The sequence below is a fragment of the Mytilus galloprovincialis genome, chromosome 4 (genome assembly GCF_965363235.1).
Source record: "Mytilus galloprovincialis chromosome 4, xbMytGall1.hap1.1, whole genome shotgun sequence".
NCBI classification, from domain to species: Eukaryota; Metazoa; Mollusca; class Bivalvia; order Mytilida; family Mytilidae; genus Mytilus; species Mytilus galloprovincialis.
The window spans coordinates 73730298-73749579 of NC_134841.1; the positions used below are offsets into that span (position 1 = coordinate 73730298).

Here is a 19282-nt window from a genome sequence, read left to right on the forward strand (position 1 = left end):
TTAAAGATGTTGTTGCTCATGTGACATGTCCAAATGTCGCTAACGTTACTCATTTTTTGGTTTCTTGTGTATTCATTTGATATAAAGTACACCTGCAAATGACATTCTGTATATTTAGAAATTCTAAACCAGACTGTACAATTTTATTACTCCAGGCATATATTAAACATCACTGTGTGCATACATTTTAACTTTTAAAGATGTTGTTGCTCATGTGACATGTCCAAATGTCGCTAACGTTACTCATTTTTGTCTCTGTCACGTTAGCAACATGAAAGTAGGAGACAGAACACAATACTGTAAAATCTGCCATATACAGCATTGATTTAAGTTGATTCAACTACTATACTGGACAAAGAAAGATAACTCCAATTCATTGTCTTGAAACTAAAAAATGCTTGTTTTTGACCCCTTTTTGGTCCTTTATTTCTAGACTGTTTGCCCCATAACCCACAAAATATATATCCCAATCTTCTACTTATGGTATTTAACATTGTGGTACAATTTCAGAACAATTGAAATACTTATACACAACTTTTTGTACTGACACTAGATAAATGCTTTTTTTGGGACCCTTTGGGTCCTTAATTCCTAAACCTTAGGGACCATAACCCCCAAATTCAATCCCAAGCTTCCTTTTGTGGTAATAAACATTGTGTTAAAATTTTATTGATTTCTGTTTACTTATACTAAAGTTATCCAGAAACCATCCGTCTTTGGACGAGGCTGACGACCACGACATGATACCAATATACGACCGCAAAAATTTCAGCGGTTGTTTAAAAATTAGTCCTCTCTGTTTATGCTGGATGCGTCTAACATGTAAATGTTATGTGAATTGAAACTTGAACAAAAACAATTATATACATATGAAAACTATCAATTATTTCAAAAATAAAAAATTTACAAAGTACACAAAAATTAATAAAATTGATATCTGTTATATTTCATGAACATGTGCACCATAAATAGCATTTTCAGAAGATAATGTATAGTATTATTATTGTATACACCATAGACATGACATTTAACAAATAATATATTGGAAATATAATTCTGAAAAACAGCTATAAAAACTAAATAATACTGTCGCAAGAGTAATGCAATGTTGACATTTTACTCCAGACTTTCATTTCAACAATAATATTATTTTTTGCAATTTACAATAACTCTCGCATCATTTAATAATATAAATATATTTTTTCCTATTTTCAAAAACTAAAAGGCAGATATGATGTGCAAATCATATTTGCATGATATACATGATATATATGATGTGTGCAAATCATATTTGCATATACAGTTTGTCACCATAAACACATCTCTAGATATGACACAATTACATGTACAATGTAATTGTGATACCTGTAAGGCCATTCATATTTTCAGGTACACAATGGAATTGTAAAAACTTTAATCTATAATTTCAATAACGCTTAATTCAAAAAACATGAATACTATGGGATATTTGTAAATTTTCATACTTCCCAAAAAATGGCTTACTAATTTCATGTCTTTGAGAGAAAAATCATCAAAATGATGGACAAAAACAATTTATATCACTGACTTTATTTGAGGGTGGCAAAAATCAACTTTTGAGAAAGGAGTAGAGGACTAGTGGTGACAAGTTATTTCTCAAGTGGCAAGCATGTATGGTGTCATCCTGGTTTGCCCACTTTTAATTACATGTATATGTAAACATAGAGGGAATTGTTGTTTTAACAATTATAGTTTATTTCTGAATTATAGTCATATTTTTTACCTTTTATTTTACCTGTAAAATTAAAAAATAATATTTTATTCTGCTATTAAATCAAGGAAAATGTGCAAAAATTTTCTATATTTTATATGTACATGTATTTGGCAGGATAATGTATTTTATTAAAAAAAAAAAAAAATGTGTACGTACTTAAATGAATAAATATTTCAATTTATCAACAAATATTTTTAATTATTGGTACATTCTGAAAAAAAGGTGAAAAGTAAAATAATGAAACTAAAGATTTAATAGAATAAATCTCATTTGAATATCTTTTAATTTATTCAACTGAATTTTTTTTATGTTCAATGCAATACGCTGTTTCAAAATTTTGTAAAATATAAAATTATCCAATTAAATTTAACAACTAGAATATAAATGCAACTGTTCAGTAGCCATTGATCAACAACACCAGTTACAACTTCAACCAGAAACACTATCTATTGACTACGAGACAGCAACCAACAACGCAACACAGACAGTATGTCCAGGGGTAACCGTGAAAGGCTGCTTCTTCCACTTCACCCAGTGTATATGGCGAAAGGCACAGAAATATGGACTACAGTCCTATTATAAAGAAAATGAAGACATTACTTAACTGATACGACGAGCTGCAGTACTACTGGTACCTCTTGTTCCACCCACCTTGTTGACGATGTTTAGCTAAACACTTTAGAAGACATTGGAGAAACTGAAAACATACCCGCTACAACTTGATTTACAGATTACGTGACAGGGTTTTGGGTTGAAAACTACCGCTTTCTATAGAACCACTATTACACAGAAGGACCCTGCACCATGCACAAATCACCTGGAAGGATGGCACAACAAACATAAGAAGCGACTCAAACACGCCCACCCAAACATCTACGAGATCATTGAGCTACTGAAGAAGACAAAGGCACTAACATAATGCAACATTATCCAGTATGCAGCAGGAGGAACCCGCCCACCTTAAAGACGACCATACAGAGTAATAGACACCAGACTCATATACAGATACCAACAAGGACCCATCAACGTGGTAGAATACTCTGACGCAACATCCCATCTTCTCCATTTGAACTGAACAATGAAGTGAATTATTGTTAATTGTGACTTTGTAAATATATTAAATGTTTTGTTACTTTTGATGTTTATATAAAAGATTGTATTTCTCATCATTTTACATATAGTGCCCTCATTACTGTTTTGTGCTTAATTATTTCCTTTTGCAATGCATTTATAAAATTAATTAATTTATTAAATAAAGTTTGCAATAAAAGAGAACTCAGTGTATAAATATATTTCTATCATGAAAATCATTCAGAAACTAATGAACATAAAGACAATTTTATAACTGAATATCATTTTTTAGTTATTTGCTGTATATGTATGTTGAATTAATTGATTGAATTGATATTAAATTTCTGAGAAAAAATATTTGATTTTTTTATTATTTTTCTATACAAAAAAACAACCTGTATCTAGAAAAACACTTATAAACTATATACCTAAGTTGGAACAGACTATACAATTGTATGCTTATTAAACCTTTTGTCTTTTTTGTTTTCTTAACTAATAGATAATTGGTAGAATTAAAAGTGGGCAAACCAGGAGTAAACCGCATGTATAATGGCAATAAATTTAGGCAAACATGGCTATTTTATATATAATAAAATTGAAAATGGAAATGAAGAATGTGTCAAAGAGAAAAAAAACCCGACAAAAGAGCAGAAGACAGCAAAAGGCCACTATTGGGTCTTCAACACAGCAAGAAAATCCTGCACTGGGAGGTAGGCTTTTTTGTAATTCTAAAATATTGTCCAACAGTCTTCCTAAATGTTCTGCAGAAAGTGATGGTTAATAAATAGTTATAATCCTCTGTCTTTTTAATCAGGACCATCATAGATAAAAGCACAAACAGTTTCTAACCAGTTGCTAGACAGAGGTAAACTTGTCTGTATTACAGGCATTCACAAGTAACAGGCTAGTAGTTAACATGAGAAATACCTTCATAAAAAAGCGATTTTAGATTTAATCTAATCAGTACTTTCACAATTGCCATGCTTCATGTTCATAAATGAAAAAGTTGGGGGGGAAATGAAACGCTACCCTACAGACTGACCCATAGTGTTTATATAATTGTAATGGGGCATACAACATATTTTTCGTGGACTTATATATTTAAAGGCACATGCATATTTAAATAAAAAGCTTTAGTTCTTGCAAAGTTCTCAGAATCAAAATAATTCATTTCAATCGCCATTTGTGAGTCATTACTTAACAATTAATCAAATAGTTTAAAACAATGAGATGTGTTCATACATACCTGACAACATTTCAAAATGCCTATGTTTTTTTGTGCAAGATAGCTCTCATAGTCCTACAAAACCTTTAAAGGGGCCTTCAAATTTATTTTGATATCGTTTATTTGCATCTTAATACTTTTTATTCCTATACCCATGGCAAAATTTATTGTTTTGTTTTAAATTGTGGACAAAGATTCTATTTGGGATGCTCCATGGGGGAAATCTCCCACAAATACTGACAGTTGGCAGGTATGTCAATCATACATCAGAGATATTGAACATATATAAATTATGAAGTATAATATCATTATAAACATATGCATTTTGTTTAAGAAATGAAAAAAGATGACAGGCTATATACAGTCAATATCAAAGAGATAGCAATAAAATCATAAGAAATGCCAAAAAGACATCTAGAGGACAACATAAAACAATCTTCAATGATAGACAGTTATCAATTGATGTAATTTGAGTCGGAGTTATTTCCCTTTGTCAAAATGTTGGAAAGTCAATCTTGTTGGATTTTAGTTGATTAACCAAAGTCTAAATATTTGGTAGAAGCAAATCTATAACAGATCCCTAATAGAATGTAGCAATAAATTATACAAGGCTTAAACAAATGTTTTTATCCAGAACATTTTTTTTAGCCTAGTAGTCAGTAGAACAAGGTTGAATGAGGTTGATTTTGTAAAATAATTTTTGCATGTTGCCCTCAAGCATGGTGACAAAAGAAAATAATTTAAGGTCAAATTAAGTCAATGGAAACAAAATTGTAATATGATCTTTGTATCAGACTCTAAATTGGCCATGGCCAGAGACTAGAAAAGTTGTGGATACATTAAAATAAACTATATAAAGATTTGCCATTATAACAAAAGTCTCTTTAAGAATAAGAAAAATATTAAGATATACACTTTTTGGTTGGAAGAGGCATATAAATGTATAATGGATAATAAAAGCACAAATTTAATTCAAAGCTATCAAAGAATGCTTGCATTACCTGAAATCAAACTTCAAGTACAAATAACATGCCACGACAGTAACATTTGACTCTCAAAAGTTGGAGCAAGAAAAATCACCAGCTGCTATATTTTGGAGACTGTTTTTTAAACTTTTAGCCAACTTTAGAGCCAGCTAGAATTTTGCCATTGGCCAATATATAGCAGCAAAAATTAGCCTCTGTTGAATTCTAACACCATCTTTTTAGAATACTTTTACAAACTTATTTATGTTTCACACAGTCACTAAAATAAAGCAAAACTTCTTTACAAATACAGTGTATATGAATCTATCATTTGTTTTCTCATTTAGTACAACGAACATTGGAATACCTTTAAAATTTAGCACAATTTTATATGCAACTTCTTATACATGTAAGTATGACAAAAAAATCAGCAATTATATGTTTAACAAGGTCGTGAAATACAAATGTACTTTGGATGAAAAGATAAAAGATAATATATATGAACCCTGCAGACATAACATTTCAAATTACTCAAAAAGTACTGTTTGTTTAAAGGTGAATTTATAAAATATATTTAACAAGTATGATCTGCCATGTGATTTCAATCATTTGTACCTGACTTAATTATTGTAATAATTATTTTTTTTTTATATTTTCAAATTTTCTAATTTTATGACATGCAAAAATTGTTTAGATATAAATATAAGATATTATGTACCTACATGTCCAATTCAGACAAACCATTAAAATATTTTCACACACTATACAACTGAAAAATTTGCTTAATGACCAAATATGACAAAAAAATAGTGATAATGAATTAATTTACAACAAACAAAATTCAACATATTCAACAGCATAAGTATAAAAAAAGCCTGTGATAAAAATAAACAATATTATGACATATCATGTTATCATAGAAACATGCCTATATAAATCTCTTACAATCACTAACTTTTGAATCACTGATTTCATTTCTAATTCCTATTAAAGTTTTGAAGAAAAAAACCCAAATGATCTGACGATACTGTGACCATGGTGACTGAAACTTATTACTCTAATTTAAAAAAAGAAAAGCTCAAAACTCATTTTGCTGAATATTCAATCTTGCATCATTAAAACATTTTGTACAAATCAATGAAAAACATATGCATGTATATGAAAACTGGCATACAAAATGTATGTGCACCATGAAATATGAAACTACAAAATATTCTTGATAATCTTGAAGAAAATGAAATAAAATCTGAGTAAATCAACCTAAAACCTGTTTATAAGACAGCTTATTTATAATCTTAATACAAATTAGTTAATAATTCAATACATGAATGTTTTAACTCAACTCAAGCAACACATACATGACATATTTGAAACAATAATCAGCTTTTTCTTTATAGACTGACTGTAAAATTTTATGAAAATGGAATAGTAATATAAATATCATATCAGTCTACTATTCTGCAGCACCATCTCTATCCAGATTCGGAACTTGCTGTTCTTCTAACTCTTGTCTTAAAGGTTCTTGTATTTGTGGATTCAGCACCTGTTGTTCTATGTTTTGTGAAGAATCTGTTTTGGCTAAAGAACTACCTTCTGGCTGATAAATCAGTTTATGGCAGAGTGGACAATTGTCCTGAACATAAAGCCACTTTCTCAGACAAACATTGTGGAAGTAGTGTTTGCAGTGAGTAATTCTTGCACTTGTTAAACTTTGATAACATATGGCACAAACATCGTCTAATTCTTCCAACTGTTCTTCTGTTGCTTCTGGAAGTGAATTTATTTTATGAACAGCAGTTCTCCTCTTCATGAACACTTTCCAGCCCTCTTTGGCCTGGCACCATATATTAAAGTAAGCATGTATGCACATCATTACAGCTCGAACAATACCACCTGATTCAAAGATAATTATCCAACCTCCATTACAGAATAGAAAAATGCCGAACATAAATTCCATTGTATTTCCAGTTGCTTTGATGTAGTAGACATAGTCATCCAACTTCTCCCAAAACACATCCATGTATGCATCAACCATAAATAAGATGTAAGTCAATAAGGAGAAAAACACTTTCATCATAACTTCAATACTAAATGCAGTAACTGCTAGCAGCCAGGTATTAGCAGTGTAATGGCTCCAAAGATATATAAGTAAGACTATTGGAAAAACAATTAAAAAAAGGCACATTGACAGAACCCTGACATGACTGAGAACATTCTGATTCTTAGATGCACTCAAAGACATCAGAACAGGATGAATCATACTGTGAACAAAATGTGCCATTGCTGTAAATAGTAGGCAAGTATTTTTGGCCAATCGAATTAGGCGACTGTCAGGATCAAGTCCTGTGAGACCTGTTTGTAAGGCTAGGATGAAAAACAAAATGGCTGACACAGTCCCCATGCTTCTATCCTCTTCTGTATTTGATCCCACACAAAATGCCATAAAGAGACCAATGTAATGAGCAATATATGAGATAATACTTGTTAGGCCTAATAATGATACAAATGTGTCACAGCTATCTGCCAATAACTTCTTCAAAAAGAATTTCCCTAAGTTTTCCTGATCTAGTTCATCAAAATCATCCCGAGATATTCTTGAGTACAGGAGGCTTATTTGTACTGTGAGACGTAATATCCAAAACATACGAAGGACTCTTGGTACTTGAAGACGAATCCATTGTTCTTCTAAAAATGTTTGTATCCCTAAATTATGTATTCTTATTTTAGTAAGGAGAACAATTCTTGTTGTAAATCTACGTAGTGTTGACAATGAATCCATAATGTGCTTTACTAAGATTGCCAATGGAACAATCATTGACAGTACTGGCGACCAGAGAAGAACAATAAAATCTTGATAAATAGCTCTCACAATAATTGGAAATATCATTGAGAATGATACAGCTGATTTCAGTAAAGTATTCAGGATGTCACCTTCTATATAGCTTCTTCTTACACTAGTCTGACGGAACTCCCAAGCAGTCAAAAATGCAACAGCTACACAGATTTGAATAATGATATTTTTCATTATACCATTGAAGTCTGACTGTAATATATCATATAAATCTTTATGATATGGCTCATTTTGTTCCACTTCTGCTTTATAAATGGTGACGACAAAGTTTAGATTCCAGTGATACGACACCATCAGAATTACACCCACCAATACATAGTTGTAAAGTTCTATCAAATGATTCCTGGCTGCGACAAACAACATCACTGCTAATACTAAAACTGCAAAGATAAATAAAGAGAGATTTTCAAAACTAAATGCAATACGACTATGAAACCGTAAAAAGATGTTTAGTTTACTAAGTTCTGATCTTTTAAATTCTACACTCATTACACAGTACAAATGTATGTATATTCAATAATAAAAATACATGTATGTGATAAAATGTACCAATATTCTAAGTTTATTCTACTATATACTGTGTGAGGATACACTAGTATTTATGGTAGGTCTTTGTTTTATACAATCCAGTCTGTGTTGTTTTATAAGTGCCTTAAAATTTCATATTTATACATAATATATAAATTCTTGCAAACATTTTGAATCATATTCAATTACATGCATCTACAAATGTATGCTATCAGTATGCAATCAACTAAACATGCCTCCATTCTAAAGTTTACTCATTCAATCAAATTCATTTTCTTAACATCAGAAGTAAATTAAATGAAACAATGATGTACATGCAATTTTTTCCAATGTAATTTAAATTTTTTAAACAAAAGTGCATGACTGTATTGTCTGCTGACCTTTTCTACTTAGCATGATTGATATAGGGTACACATCTATAATACTAAAATAACGAGGTCCAATTTGTCAGCCGTCATGGGGTAAAAACGACAAATCTAAGAATTCAACATTATATACAGCTAATATAGGACAATGGTGTAGATTCAAAATTACACCCTTCCAGACCCCTTTGTTTTCCACATAATTAATATTGCCAATAATTAACAAGTTCTGGGTCGAATTCGATACAGATACCAATAGTATATTCACCTGTTACCTATTACCTTATATTATCTGTACGTTCTGCATCGGACAGGTGCACCACCAAACGGTGTATTTAGGATTTGCTTTATACACGGGTCATAATCACAGGGTTGACTCTCCTAAATTCAATCATTGTCAAATTGTTCCCTATTGTAGTATTTTAATCAGAAAGACTTTCTTAGATAACAATATGAATACTAAAAATCTGGACTTAAGATAATGTGTATAGGTACAGTTTTCAATTTTTTAGCGGGCATGACGTAAAACAGCGAATAAAAGAACTCAACTTTATTTATAACTAATATAGGACAATGCTGTTGATTAAAAAATACTCTATTCCAGGACCTTTTGTTTTCCAAATAATTAATATTACCAATAATTGATAAGTTCCAGGTCGACGGGTTTAAACAGAAAGTTTTGAAAGCAGAGAAAACTGTGTATCTTATTATCGGCATGACTTCATCAGATGACAATACCAATACTTAAATAAGGCTTACGCATAGATATATACTTAAATCAGTCACAGACCTGCGATATCACGGGTGTGTTCTAGTATATACTAAATCATTGATGTTTGTAAATAAGGTCACGATCAGATGAACCCTATCAGGTACATGTATGTAAGCACAAATGTAGCTGTTCAAAAACTATATTGGTCCTATTATTGTACACGTAGTACTCCTTTATATCTTTTTCAAAATTAGTTGTCAAAGACAGAGTTGATGGTGTTTTTAGTAAATCTGAATAAAAGAAGACATGGCCTATACATTAATGAGACAGGAACCGTACACACCTTATTGCTTTATACTTCAATCCAGAATAACAATTACTTAGACAACTTTCTGTGTGTTGCAAGTGTGACAAAAATAGAGGTCACCATTAACATGATTAAGCAGCTGAGGGAGAAAAAATTAAGAAAGAGAACATTTTAATATTTTGATTAAAGAAAAACAAGTAATTTATAATTATTGCATTACATGTACATGTATATAGATTGATCTACTCAAATACCAAATGTTTGTGTTTGTTCTATACAAATTGTCAACTTAGCCTTTTATGGGGAGATAACTCAAATGTTGAATATTTTTTTAATCAAGGAATGACAGTGAATGTTGGAAAAATTTTCATTTTTTTCATTTAGCAAGAAAAAAAAGGTGACACTATTTTTTTCTTTTTCTTTTCTTAAAGCATATTTTAAAACCTATCAAATCATAAGTTATTTCCAAAATTTTATCTCACAACTTTCTTTTAATTAACAAAACAAGTGTTTTGTCATAAACAATCTTTGCAAATTTGGGCAACTTTAAAAGATTTGTAGCTTGAAAAACAAGACATGACCTATTCTTTTAATAACATTTTTGAAAAAAGCATAGAAATGCCATAAAATAAACAATCTGGTGAAGAATAAGAACTATTATCGAGGAAATCTATAATATAACCATGCAATGAACCACCTTAAATAAATACCATTCCTGATTGGATTAAAAGGCAAGAAGATGTCCAACATAAATAACTGAAATTTATATACAACCTATGATTGCTTACTTTTCTAATCTAATATTTGAGCATAGAAATACAAAGTGAACTTTATAATGTCATTTATATTGTATATACTTTCATGGATGCTTATATTTAATCATGTTCATGTAACGACTTGCTTTTATTATGTATTTCTTTGTTTTAAATAAAATTGAGAATAAAAATGGGGCATATGTCAAAGAGACAACAACTCAACCAAAGAGCAGAAAACAACCAAGGCCACCAATGGGTCTTCAACACGGCAAGAAAATCCTACACACAGAGGCAGGCTTTGTCTGGCCCATGACAAAATGTGTACTAGTTCAATGAAAATGGAAAATCACACTAAACTACAAAACATATAAATGATAAATGTTTTTAATAAGATGATATAACTGCTCAATAGATGCTATGTTTTTCTGTTATTTATATCAAACTACAAATATTGAAATTAGGCACGGACTACTTTAGACTTGGTGTGACTAATTTAAAGATGGACAAAATTGGTTTAATTTAACGTCATTAAGTATTATTGCTTGCTTCTTTAATTTTTATAAAGACATCCAAGCTTTAATTTAAGTAGTTTTTAAATTTCCGTTTCTGTTTTTACTTAAAGATTATTTTTAAATCTCATATGGATATTTTTCAAATTCAGTAAAATTTAATTCTTTAAATATGCAATGTTCTACATTTTATAATAGTATTAATTTTTATCATGTTTTTCTTTTACATGGACTGTATAGTTTCATTTTCCATCAGTGTACATTTAATTTGCAATGTTTATTGTGTATCATTATCTAATAATTATTTGAAAATATTATTTTTCATTCATTTCACTCGTTGTACATGAAATCCCCATATTATCGAAAATTATTGTGCACATTTCATTCCCAATCCAATGGCATTTTATTATAACACCGGATGTGGGTATGCATAGACTACGAATGGCAATTTGACTATTCGTACCCACAGACACTGCCTTGAAAGAAAGCTTTTAAACTTGAACATATTTTTAAAAGATGTTTACTTATCTCCAAAGAGATTTTTTCCTTAGAGTATTTTCAAAAGAAACAAGGGATATATGAAAACATCTTTTAAAAAAATATATAAACAATAGATAACTAGTTGACATTGTATTACAACTGTATAAACATAATAATTTGTATAACAGTATAAAGTTGTACGCACTGGTGAAAGACGTAGCTAGCCATTGAAACAACTGTGTCCATGTGGTTATTGGATACAAACTATACTCTGGATGAACACTCTGGTATACAACTTTCAACAATGAACCATTCAACAAACTATCAATAATAAATAGAGGTGGTATTCGTATCAAAACATTGGAAAAATGTTTAAATTTTCCGAAATACGACATGATCGATCTGTCAAATGTTAACTTCCGGTGTTTTCTTGCTCGTTGTAGTGATGATTTGCAGCACTTACAAGACAACACTTTTTATTAATCAAGGCTGTTTGTAATCAAATCAGATCACTTACTATTATTTTAAGATGAAACAGTTGTTTATCAATGTTAATTGTTAAAAGAAGATTAGTTTGTTTTACAAAATCGAGCCGGAGGTTAGAATAAAAAATGAATACAAAAGATAAACAGGTCCTCCTCCGTCATTTGTTTTGTATATTAATGAAAATTATAGATCAAAAGCAGACAGCAGAATTCAATCACCTGAAAGTATCCTTAGGCCATAATATAACAACAGTAACTAGTTTAAAATTCCTACATTACATCATATGATTTTGTTTCATATCAAATACCTAAACGACAGTGCTTGTAAAATGTTGAAACTAACTGACAGCTGGCATTGTCCCCATGGATTTAGTCCTATATTCCTGGAAGAGACAATAACTTTCTCTGTTCAATTTATTCTTAACTTTTCTTAGTCCAAATAATTTTTAAATTTTGAAAGGCTATTTAATTTTTGTCTGTGACACCTTCATAATTATTGTGACTAAACAATTCTATGCTTGGGTAGCTGTGATCCTAATAGCTCCTTATCTTCTTCTTCTTCCAAGTAAGGAACCATATTTATACTGAATGTGTATGGTCCCAAGAAAACTTAGCGCATTGACGGGCAAGGCAGCAAGTTCTCTCAAAGTTATATATAGGTCGTTATGATACGTTTTTACTCTATGTTCCTCAGATAGTAAATCAATATCATAAGGACTAAAGAAATCCAGTTACACAGCTAATGCTAAGGATAATTTTGGGTTTTGAAAAGTTAAGAAAGTTATTATCTTTTTCTTGTACAATTTTGAATTTATAACTTGTGTTAATTTGTTTCTCATATGACCTAGCTTCCACTTTTGAAAACTGCAGTACCATATAGAGTTCAAATTTCCCATCCTTCATTCCTATTAACATACATTGCAGAACCTACCCATTCTATTTTTGCAACTGTTATTATTTAAATTTTTCCTGGTAGCAGGTGGGGTCTTAGTTTTGTCAAATTATTTTGGTTGATATTTCTGTTATCTTTTTTGAGCATGTTAACCTGTTGCCATTACTTTGCATCCTTTTGTCATACATAAACTTTTATTTAATAGTCTTCTCTGAAACTTCAATGGATTTAAACCAGAGTTTGTCTGCTTCTTCTTAGTTTGTGATTTTTTATCAACCAACATGTCAGACCATCATCAGATGACTGTCATATAGGGCCAAAGAATAGTCTAGGCTAATATTTACAAATTTAAGCAATTCGAGAAATAGTACTGTTAAGCACATTACCACAAGTTCTAATATTATAATCTATTATGAATAATTTTGAAATATTAACACCTATTTTGGAGTTATTGCCCCTGAATTTTTAAAGTTTTAAAACTTTTTACATTTACTTTTGTTTCAAAAACTATAGGATCTAGCTTAAAAGAATGAATTGAAAATATTATAAGCATGACAATATGTATCCACTCTGTTGATTAAAAAAAAAAATGGGTCCTTAATCAGTATTGACACAAAAAAACAACAAATCAAAATGAAACACTCCAATTAATAATATTGAAAAATATTAAGGACTGCAGTGTTGACTTTTATTTTTATATCAGTATTACAGATAATAAAAAAATTAATATTTTGCTACATACTTGTTAAAACTTGATACAGTCCCTCTTATTCTCTACTTGAATAAGTGACATTTGTAATTAATAATTTATTGTCCTTATTCAAATTTTATCACAGGATAAGCCTGTTTAACAAAAATAACATAACTGAAATAATTTTATAAATATAAGACCTTATCATGCTTATAAGTAAGATATAAGGTAACAAACGTAACTATTTAACTTACAGTTATTTTATTTCTAGATTTGATGATGTGGCAGGTGAAGGTTCAGAGAGAACAAGTTGAGGCTGTAGTTGGAGTTATTCTGAGGATTCCATCATTGGTTTTGGCAGAGTTATGGTTCAGAACTAGTCCAGAAAATTTGACAAATCAACCTGATGATGTTACTTTTATCATCACAGTTATTTATTATCTAAGTAAGTATTAAAAATACCAGCTTGATGCAGCAACCCTTAAGCTAGAAAGCATATCATTTATTTACTTTCATATGATATTGTTCTTCCCCAGTTGTTTTATTGGTTGTTTTTTTTTTAAGTTGTTAATTGGTAAATTAGCTGGCAACATAGTCCTTGTTTATCATTAGTCATGACATGACAATATTTTTGCTAAGGAAGTTCATTTTTTCATTACTCTCAATAGTTAGATTTAACATTTTAAATTCTAAAATTGAATCATCTTCAGTGGAGAAACTAACTGTCAACAGCAGAATCTAAAAAAAATAGTTCCACATTAACACTGTGTACTGTTGAAAAATCACACTTAACTTTGAAGGCCATATGGGGAGTTTCAATTGTTTGTTTTTTATTATAGATATTATTTTAATGTCATTTTAAATAGAGGGGCAAAAGATAGCAGTGGGACATTCACACTCATAGATCAAACATAAACTGACAACGCATGGCTAAAAATACAAAAGACAAACAGCAACAAAATAGTACACAAGACACATCATAGAAAACTAAAGACTTAACTCCACAAACCCCACTAAAAACTGGGGGTGATCTCAGGTGCTCCAGAAGGATTAAGCCAATCCTGCTCCACATGTTGCACCTGTCGTGTTGCTCAAATTATTTCAAATCGGGTAAATAGATTTATTCAGTAGGTCACATTTGTGAAAAGGGAACAGGATTGTAGTTACTACATAAGGAACATATCAGATATCATCTGTGAAAGGTATATTCCATAACGGTCAACCAACTTGTGATGGCGTCCGTAAAATTAACATTGAGATGTTTTCAACTTATTTAAGAATCATCCTCATATCTGCAAATTAACAAATAGTTTGCCGCTTGACATCAAGTAACACATATGTATAACTAATTATGCTCCATTAATTTCATTGTTACATTTAGAATAGAATTTTTGAAAATTGAATTTTTAAAGAATTTTATATAATATTTATACATAGTTTACCTATTTTTTACAGGTTTATTTTTTGCACTAGCGCTAGCTGCACTACCATTGAAGAATCTGGTTTACCTGTACATCTATACTTTGAGTGCAGGGTTAGTTTGTTTTAATTGGTACATGTCTCATCTGTTCGTGAATACAGAGTTATCTCAAGAAAGTGAAAGTTCAATATTCTTGACAGATTCATCAGAAACTCAGAGAGTACTTCTCCACCTATTAACACAGTGTATAACAGCAGCTTTTATTTGTTACCTACTTGAAATTACCAATTGGACAAGGTTTGTTTTTCTTGCTTTTGTACTGCCAGTATTAGCCAAAATCATGGGAATGCCTTCTGATGTTATCTCAGGGGTACATAACTTTTCAACAATTTTCACAATTTTACTCGTAGCATTTACAGTGTTTAATAACCTGAGTTATACATTTGAGACAGTGAGAGTACTGTTACGGAAGTTGTCCGAAGCAGTGACAGAGTTTGGATGGATTCCAGTGATCTTAGCTTCATGGAACACGCTTCATGTTGGAATACAACTTTTGATATTTTGGCTTTACATGTTCATTTCACATATTTACGTCTTCATTAAAGTTGGAAACAGTGTGATTATACAAGAAGGATTTAGTATGATAATTCTGGCAGTGGTTGGCGAATGTTGTGCCACACCCATCAGCCTCCTGGCTTTGAGTGTTACTGTATCCTACTTTTCATACTTCATATTAACTTTCACCAAAATATTTCTCCAAGGATGGAGAGGATACATGAATGATAACGATACCTTTCGTGGGTGGACAGAGGGCGGTACAATGTTACTGATTGCATTTCAGACTGGTTTGACCGACTTGAAGCCAATACAGAGAACATTCTTAATGAGTATACTACTGTTCATTGTGGTTTCTTCATTGATTGAATCAATGTATGAAGTTGCTGATCCAATATTGTTGTCACTTAGTGCAGCACATAACAGAAATATTTTCAAGCATTTCAGAGCTGTGTTACTGTTCACTTTCCTATGGATGTTTCCGTTATACATGACGTACAGTATCTGTCAGTACTTCACGTTAGATTTTTGGTTGTTAGTTATCATATCAAGTGGAATCCTTACAACTTTCCAAGCCTTAGGTTCCTTGACTGTGTATAGTTTATTTATATATGATTCTCTGAGAGAGAACTCTTGGGAAAAACTGGATGATGTGATATACTACACTCGCGCAACTGTTCGTGTCTTTGAATTTCTCGTTGCGCTTTTTGTTGTATGTTTTGGACTGAAGGAAACCTTAGTTGGACATTGGAGCTTGATTAATTCTGCAATTTTAATAGTTCATTGTTATTTTAATGTTTATAAAAGATTAGAGACTGGATGGAAGACATTTTTGTTAAGGAGAGAAGCAGTATCTAGAGTAGAATCATTACCTCAGGCAACGGAAGAACAATTGAATTCATTAAGTGATGTATGCCCTATTTGTTTTTCTACCATGACGCAAGCCAAAGTAACTTCTTGTAATCATTTCTTTCATGCGACATGTCTTCGTAAGTGGTTATATGTTAAAGACACCTGTCCAATGTGCCACAAGAAAATAGAAGTGAAGAAAAATGAAGATAATCAGACTGGCATCGTTGTAGAGAATAATTATGTTCATAATTTAATGGAAAGAGACGATGAATTATCGGAAGAAAGTGATATGAGTGAGTCTGAGACTGAATCTGATGCTAGTACCGAGATCCTTGAGGAGGACAATGATCAGATTATTGACAATGTAGAGGCAGAAAGAGCTGCATTGCAAACAATAGAAAATAATGCAGCATAAGACATGTATCATGTCTTGGGGATTCAAAAGGTGAAGGTTTAAAAATCAAAATATCAATGTTTTTCAGGGTTATCTGGAGTTATTACTTTTGTTTTATTACATGTTTAATACAGATGTTATAATATGATACATTGTACATCCCCATATGCAATGATACATGTATGTACACAACAATGTATGAACTGCTAAATGTCTATATTTTTGCATCCAAAACAGTATTAATTTAAAAATAAATGTGTCCAAACCATACAATATTCAGAAATTCACAATTAAAATAATGAAAACAGCTTATTTTATCTGGTATATAGACAAAATGAATGACACATATATGCCTTTTTAAAAATCCAGATGCTGACATAACACTTATTTGATAAAAAAACAGATGTTAGTGCCACATCTTTCATTCTATGTTTTATATATTACATGTACAATGTACATGACCTATGTTCTGAAAATTTCTATATTATTGATGCAACATTTGAAATAAGTCATTGAATTATAATTTTTTTTAGTATAATAGTTGAATCTTCTGTAAATGTCAAAATACAATAAAAAATTCACATATGTTGTGACTGAACTACATTTGTATGCTCAGAAATAAGATTTTTTAATTGGTTCTAGGTATATATGCATACTTGAATGATTTATACAACAAAAAACAAACTTGATGATCCTATATGAAATTATATATATAAAAAAAAAATTTATGGCAATAATATACAAAAATGTACCATTTAGAAATAAAAAATTATAGGGCAGATAAATACAAAGTCAAGTTATTCAATGTTTTTGAGACATTTACATTCATACTATACATTTGTACTTCTATCTGTAGGATATTTCATTTGATTTTTCTTATATTGCATAAAAGTTAAATCTTAGAATTGTTGGATAATTGATTTGCAGTTCTTTATGCTTAAAAATTAAGTGGATTGCAATCTATCACAGAATTCAGTGAGATTGACCATTTATATATATACCTGTTACTTGCAGATAACTAGCTCATCCAAGTAGAGGGCAATATGTTTTTTTTATCTATATGTCAGTGCAATTACGTTATGTGTATGTAATACAAAAAAAATAATAATATGTATAATATGACACTTTTAAACACCAAAAAGAAAAAAATAACATTTTTTTTGGCACAAACATCTACTGGTTTTTGAAACTTTTTCCAAGCTGCAGATTGAAAGGCTTTCAGATATAAAATATCATTTATTTTTTTCTTAGGTAATAGAAATCTTTAAAGTGCTTTCATATCAAGTCAGTAGACAGACAATATTTGTGGATTCTAAACCACCTACCTTATCTTCACCATGTCTACACAGTGTATAATAATATGTCTCATGTTCAAATGCATACACGCAAAAACCCAATTTCTTTTTCAGTTCGAGACAGTGTCTTACCTCCAGCAAAAAAATGACAAAAAAAGTATTTGTTTAATATATTATTGCCATCATCATATAAAAGATAAAAAAAAACAATTGCAACAATTTGAACCCTATTTTACCTCAATCAGACACATAATTGGTATTTTTATATGTCCCTGGTAGAATGAACAATAAAGTGTAGCTGTGAATAACTATGTTTTGATTGGTTATTGGAATAATTCCCTTTTCTATACGCAAAGGGGTGTTGAAAAACCATTTCCAGAAATGTATTTAACAAAACAAGTAATGCAACATTTCCTTCAATAGTTTTCAAGAGAATAAAAAAAACCAACAAATAAAGACTTGTGCATTTAATCAAATTTCAATATTCAATTTGCCATAAGAACCGTAACACTTTAGATTTATCATTATATCTATAACATACTTGTATATCAACAGTTGTAATATTGAACTATAAGAATAAGAACACAGTTGTCACATAAAGTAATTAAAATGCCTAAAAGTCGTCATTGTATTTTGATTAGAATTTCTACTCTGGATAAATAATATGGTTGTTATTGTAGTTTTTTGTTACACAATTTTGAGTATGAAAATGCTAGGAATGTTTGAAGAAAAACTTGAGATGGAAATAAAAATTGATTTAACAAACATCAGTATTTTATTATTCAATATTCCTAAAACTTAGATTGTAAGAGAGGGCCGAAAGATATCAAAAGGACATTCAAACTCCAGTCAACAATAAACTGACAACACCACGGCAAAAAAAGAAAAAGACCCAAACGCACAGACAATCAGTACACAAAACACAACATAGAAAAGTTGAGCAACAAAAACTCCACCAAGAAAAACCAAGGGTAATCTCAGGTGCTCTAAAAGGACAAGCAAATCCTGCTCCAAATATGGCACCTTTCGTGTTGCGAGTACAAACCAGGTGACAATTCTAATTTGGTAGGTCAAATTAAGGGTAAATAGGATGGGATTGTAGTTTCGATAATTGGAACAATGCAGGACCAACTCTTTTAATTTTTCTTTTAGTTTGGAATTGGGAATACTTGTTTAAAGT

At 30.5% G+C, this 19282-nt stretch overlaps 2 protein-coding genes across 2 annotated transcripts; one reads left to right on the top strand and one right to left on the bottom strand.

Annotated features, from left to right (window-relative positions):
- Positions 1 to 575: 575 nt before the first annotated feature.
- On the bottom strand, positions 576 to 11940 carry LOC143072907 (protein TRC8 homolog). Its single transcript, XM_076248070.1, has 2 exons — positions 11724 to 11940; positions 576 to 8245 (listed from the first exon to the last, which is right to left on the bottom strand). Exons 1-2 carry the CDS (start codon positions 11911 to 11913, stop codon positions 6468 to 6470), a joined length of 1968 nt encoding a protein of 655 aa, XP_076104185.1. The 5' UTR covers positions 11914 to 11940; the 3' UTR covers positions 576 to 6467.
- A 242-nt stretch (positions 11941 to 12182) lies between these two features.
- On the top strand, positions 12183 to 18867 carry LOC143072908 (RING finger protein 145-like). Its single transcript, XM_076248071.1, has 3 exons — positions 12183 to 12255; positions 13858 to 14031; positions 15042 to 18867. The coding sequence occupies exons 2-3, from the start codon at positions 13863 to 13865 to the stop codon at positions 16826 to 16828; spliced, it is 1956 nt and encodes a 651-aa protein (XP_076104186.1). The 5' UTR covers positions 12183 to 12255; positions 13858 to 13862; the 3' UTR covers positions 16829 to 18867.
- The last annotated feature ends 415 nt before the right edge of the window (positions 18868 to 19282 follow it).